We start from the raw sequence: 4,549 nt of genomic DNA on the forward strand, positions 1-4,549 counted from the left end.
ACGACAGGAAGTTTCGTAAGGAACACTTGCTAAACTTCTCATTTGGACTGCGTATAGAGTCACTATAACGTTATTTTTTAGGGGAGCCATGGAAGCAAAGTTAAAGAGAGAGCTGGGGACAGTGATGCTGAAGCCAACTGGTCACACAGGAGGTGGCTGTATCAGCGATGGTCTCAGTTATGATACTGATACAGGAAGAGTGTTTGTGAAGATAAATCGCAAGGGCGAGGTATCCCACTTTCTTTTATTCCACTTCTGGTTTCTTGCTTTATGGATTGTAGTGACATTAATTTAGCTATTTTTTGCATTTCTATACGTGCTAATCTGAGACTGAATGCAACAGCACATCAGTGAATAGGATTTGTTCCAATATCTGCACCCTGTCAAAGCCACTGCCAGAGATATTTTTAAGAGACAGCTAAAGGCATATCTCTTCATAATACTGTAGCTTTCAATTAGCTTTTCATCAGTCACTACTTCACTTCCTTTAATAGCTATATTTTTCTTGGATTTATATGTTTTTATTCTATTGTGTAGCTACTTTTGCAATGTACTATTATTATTGTTTATTACTATATTCAATTTTATATTACATTAATCATTTTATTTATTTCCCCTTTCTCTTTTCCACTGTTGTTTTTCTTGCTTTATGCGTTATCATGACATTTATTTCGTTAATTTTAGCACTTCATTAGGTACATTTGTGCAAGCTCATGCAATCCAATACAACAGCTCTGCCATAAATTATACCTTAAAGACGTTTATGCATCTTCAGTTTTTATAATTCATCTCAGTGTTTATTATTGAGGTCATAGTGGGTGTTGCTGGTGTGCATTATATTCAGTGGGGTTTTTCAATATTTTGCCCATCCCATTAACCTAACCACTACCACCTCAATGATAAACATAGAAGAATGATCATCTTTCTAATATTGTCAGCAAAAATTAATGTTTAAGCTTCCCTAAGGCATACTTTACGGCAGAGCTATTGCATTGGACTGAATTAGATTGCACATGATGTGTACCTGATAAAGAGGCTAGTGAGTGAATACGCTCATCTGAGACTGAATGCAAAAACACATCAGTGAATAGGATTTGTTCCAGCAGCTGCACCCTATCAAAGCCACTGCCAGAGGATTTGTGCACAATGGATAAAATAACAATCAACTTATTTAATTTACCATAACCCTAACCGCCCATGCTACTACACTTAACCACTTGTAGATGTTTTTTTTGTCATTACACATTACTGACATACCTTCATAACATTTACACATTTAAAAAAGTCACAATCTATTGATCACGGCATATGGTGCTTAATTTAGAATATATGAGACTCTCCCCTCTTCCCATAAAATGGTCTCACCCACTTTTCTACTTTAAAAAATGCATGTACAGCATGTTGAGACAATATTGATTTAATGTTGGCTTTTCAATCATGAAATTCAACCTTAATACAATGTTGATTCAATGTCATTTTTTCAACATTAAAACTATCAAAGGATTGATCCACCATTGATTTTTACCTTAACCAAAAATCAGCCTTATTGACAATAATTCAGCATTGAATTAACAACTTCTATTATCTAGGATCTCACCAATCCAGTTATTTTTGTTATTGTTGTTTTCTTCAGGCCAGATGGATGTTTAATGGGGAAATGGCCAGTTTAGAAGCCATTTTGAAGACAGAAACTGTTAAAGTTCCCAAGCCTGTGAAGGTGATTGACCTTGACACAGGAGGAGCTGTATTAGTGATGGAACATCTGGACATGAGAGGTCTTACCAAGTAAGAGCTGTCTCATACAGTTTGTGTAATACATCAGTAGCGCTGGGTGCAGATTAAAATGGGTAGCGGTGTGACAATATAGTACATTGTAATCTAAAACTTTTTTTTAAATTAACTTTATTTTCAATTTCATAGGTACTCAAAGCAACTTGGGGAGCAGTTGGCAGATCTCCATCTTCACAACAAGAGACAGTTGGAAAAATTAAATAAAGAGCAGCAGACAGTGGGTAATTCACCTTACTTGACCTCACTTTATTAAATGTAAGTAATGAGTAAGATTGAGTTGCGGATTCATTAGTGCTAATTACCTTCTTTGATTGAACACAGGAAAAGGGGCTGGGCAGTCGGAGGTGGCTGCTGTTGAAAAATTTGGGTTCAATATAGCTACATGCTGTGGATATTTAGCACAGGTAAAAATATAGGCTATTGTATCGGTATGCTAGGTGAAACTGGACTATATTGTAGTCTTTTAGATGTAGGACATATGCAGTACACAATTCGTGTCTCTAAATCTATGAAATTTTACAGTTGACATTAACAATATTGCTGTGGCCTTCTTTTCTTCCCCTCACCTCCTAGGAAAATGAATGGCAGGATGACTGGGTGACATTTTACACCAGGCAAAGGTTGCAGTATCAGCTTGACATGGCGGAGAGATCTTATGGAGACAGGGAGGCCAGAGAATTATGGGCAAAGCTACAGGTACATCCTTATATTGACCCCACTAAAAAAATTTAAACTCCACTATATAAATAAAAGATGTCACTTACATATTGTGTCTTTTACTATTTATAGCTGAAGATCCCTGAGTTTTTCACAGATGTGGAGATTGTCCCTGCTCTCCTCCATGGAGACTTATGGGGAGGCAATGTGGCAGAATGCACAGAAGGCCCAGTCATCTTTGACCCTGCTTCCTTCTATGGCCATTCAGAGTATGAGCTGGGAATTGCAGGGATGTTTGGCGGCTTCAACAGTTCTTTTCACTCTGCTTACCATGACAAAATCCCGAAAGCTCCAGGCTTTGCAAAGAGAAACCAGCTTTACCAACTTTTCCACTATCTGAATCACTGGAACCACTTTGGTGGTGGTTACAGAGGCTCTTCAATAAGTATTATGAAGGACCTTCTGAAATAACTGCACTGACAGCCAGCTGTAGAAAGCCACACAGAGGTTCTTGGGTGAGAAAGTCATCCACACACAGTTCATGACATCTTAAATAAAGGCTTAGTCTTAACCTTGAGCCAAGTGCTAAATGTATATATTGACATTGATATCATCAATTATAGTTTTGCTAATATTTAAAGAAATGAAACATTACATTCTTAACATTGTAATTTCTGTTATGTTGTAGAAATTACAGATACAACAAGACCATGTACCCTCCCTGGCCCATCTACACTACACCAACCAAAATGCAAAAACCATATTCCATAGCACTTCTCTTAAGTTATGTAACTGAATTGTATTTTTTTTTTTAGAATGACTTGTGTATATAACCATGAATCCCAAAATGCAAAACTAACATTTTATGCAAGTGGAAATGTGAGCAGTGTATTAGACATAGACTTTATCAGGCTTGTTAATTGGGAGAACAAATGTATGTGCGGCAAGACATTTCTTAATTTTTGATTCTTTTGCATTGCCGGTGTTTGCACTAAGGACATCTGATTTTCTCTGTGAATGCAAAACTGTACACATTATCTACATTATAATAGCTTCACTGTTGATGTTGCTGTTTGGCAATGACTTCTTGCAGTGTTTGCTATCCACTAACCAGCAATAAATCTTCCGTTGAACCAAAGTGTCTGCGAGCTTATTGTTGCGAGAGAAATGAAAACTTTTAACTGAGTGTCTCCACCTCTGTCGTCATCAACATCTTCTCTGGCAGTCTTGACAGTGGTGTTGATCAAAATCTGGCATTACATACCTCTGGCACCCACCTTGTCACACCTGTAAAAGGAATCAACAAATAAATAAATGCATCTGAAGTGGTTTTTAATGTAATGACTAGTGATGTGTTTATAATACAATAAAGGAGGCCCCTCCAAAAGGTCATCTGATAAATCTGAGGGGTTGTGAGAATATTAATGGGAGAGGAAAGAAGACAAATCAGAGTTCTGATATAGAAGTCATTTCAATTTTTAGGTTTTTTTGTCTAATATTTTATATTTGGTGATCAATTGAATATTTATTCAAATATAACCATGTGAGAAGTTTAGAGCGAAACTACTATTTCAAATAAATACCCACTATTTGGTGGTGCTCTTAACAACCTACATCTGAAATGTTATCCTGACTACACACTGCTTTTTGTAAGATGTCAAAAGCCAAAACGGTTGGATAACTTTGGTTTAATCATCAGCAATGTATTGTATTTAAATCTCCATCTAAGAATGAACTAAAAGCTGTCAAATAAATGTAATGGAAAGTAGAAAGTACAACATTTCCCTCCTAAATGTAGTGGAATGAAAGTTAAAGTAGCGTCAAATGGAAATATTTAAGTGAAGCTCTATTAATCTGTCCATTCACTCACATGCACACACATTAAAAGAAACTGTCAGTTGAATGAGAGAATAACTATAAACATACCACATAAAATGGAATATACAATCCATAAATTATATTTCGAGTAATATTTACTAGTTATTTTCCACAATTGAATATAAAAACGCGATTAACGTGACGTTATGGCGAAACGTTTTCGCCATAACGTCACCAGCTATAGTTTTGAACCTTCTCGGTCACCGTACTGGGGCGGGGTATA

General features: G+C 36.4%; 1 protein-coding gene across 2 annotated transcripts; it reads left to right on the plus strand.

Moving 5' to 3' along the window:
- Window positions 1-60: 60 nt before the first annotated feature.
- On the plus strand, window positions 61-3,586 carry LOC128378774 (ketosamine-3-kinase-like). 2 transcript variants are annotated; one of them, XM_053338363.1, is made up of 7 exons: window positions 61-229; window positions 1,634-1,785; window positions 1,921-2,012; window positions 2,113-2,195; window positions 2,365-2,487; window positions 2,581-2,963; window positions 3,137-3,586. In XM_053338363.1, the coding sequence occupies exons 1-6, from the start codon at window positions 89-91 to the stop codon at window positions 2,917-2,919; spliced, it is 930 nt and encodes a 309-aa protein (XP_053194338.1). In that variant the 5' UTR covers window positions 61-88; the 3' UTR covers window positions 2,920-2,963; window positions 3,137-3,586. The 2 variants fall into 2 exon arrangements, with proteins under 2 accessions (XP_053194338.1, XP_053194337.1); XM_053338362.1 differs by having other exon boundaries at window positions 2,581-3,586.
- The last annotated feature ends 963 nt before the right edge of the window (window positions 3,587-4,549 follow it).

The sequence above is a fragment of the Scomber japonicus genome, chromosome 18 (assembly GCF_027409825.1).
Source record: "Scomber japonicus isolate fScoJap1 chromosome 18, fScoJap1.pri, whole genome shotgun sequence".
Lineage (NCBI taxonomy): Eukaryota > Metazoa > Chordata > Actinopteri > Scombriformes > Scombridae > Scomber > Scomber japonicus.

What these genes read in the sequence shown, in the direction of transcription:
- LOC128378774 (XM_053338362.1), top strand. Translation starts at nt 89, where the DNA reads ATGGAAGCAAAGTTAAAGAGAGAGCTGGGGACAGTGATGCTGAAGCCA. An exon ending in GCTGTGGATATTTAGCACAG is followed by an intron (nt 2,196 to 2,364) that starts GTAAAAATATAG and finishes CTCACCTCCTAG; the next exon opens with GAAAATGAATGGCAGGATGA. An exon ending in AATTATGGGCAAAGCTACAG is followed by an intron (nt 2,488 to 2,580) that starts GTACATCCTTAT and finishes TACTATTTATAG; the next exon opens with CTGAAGATCCCTGAGTTTTT.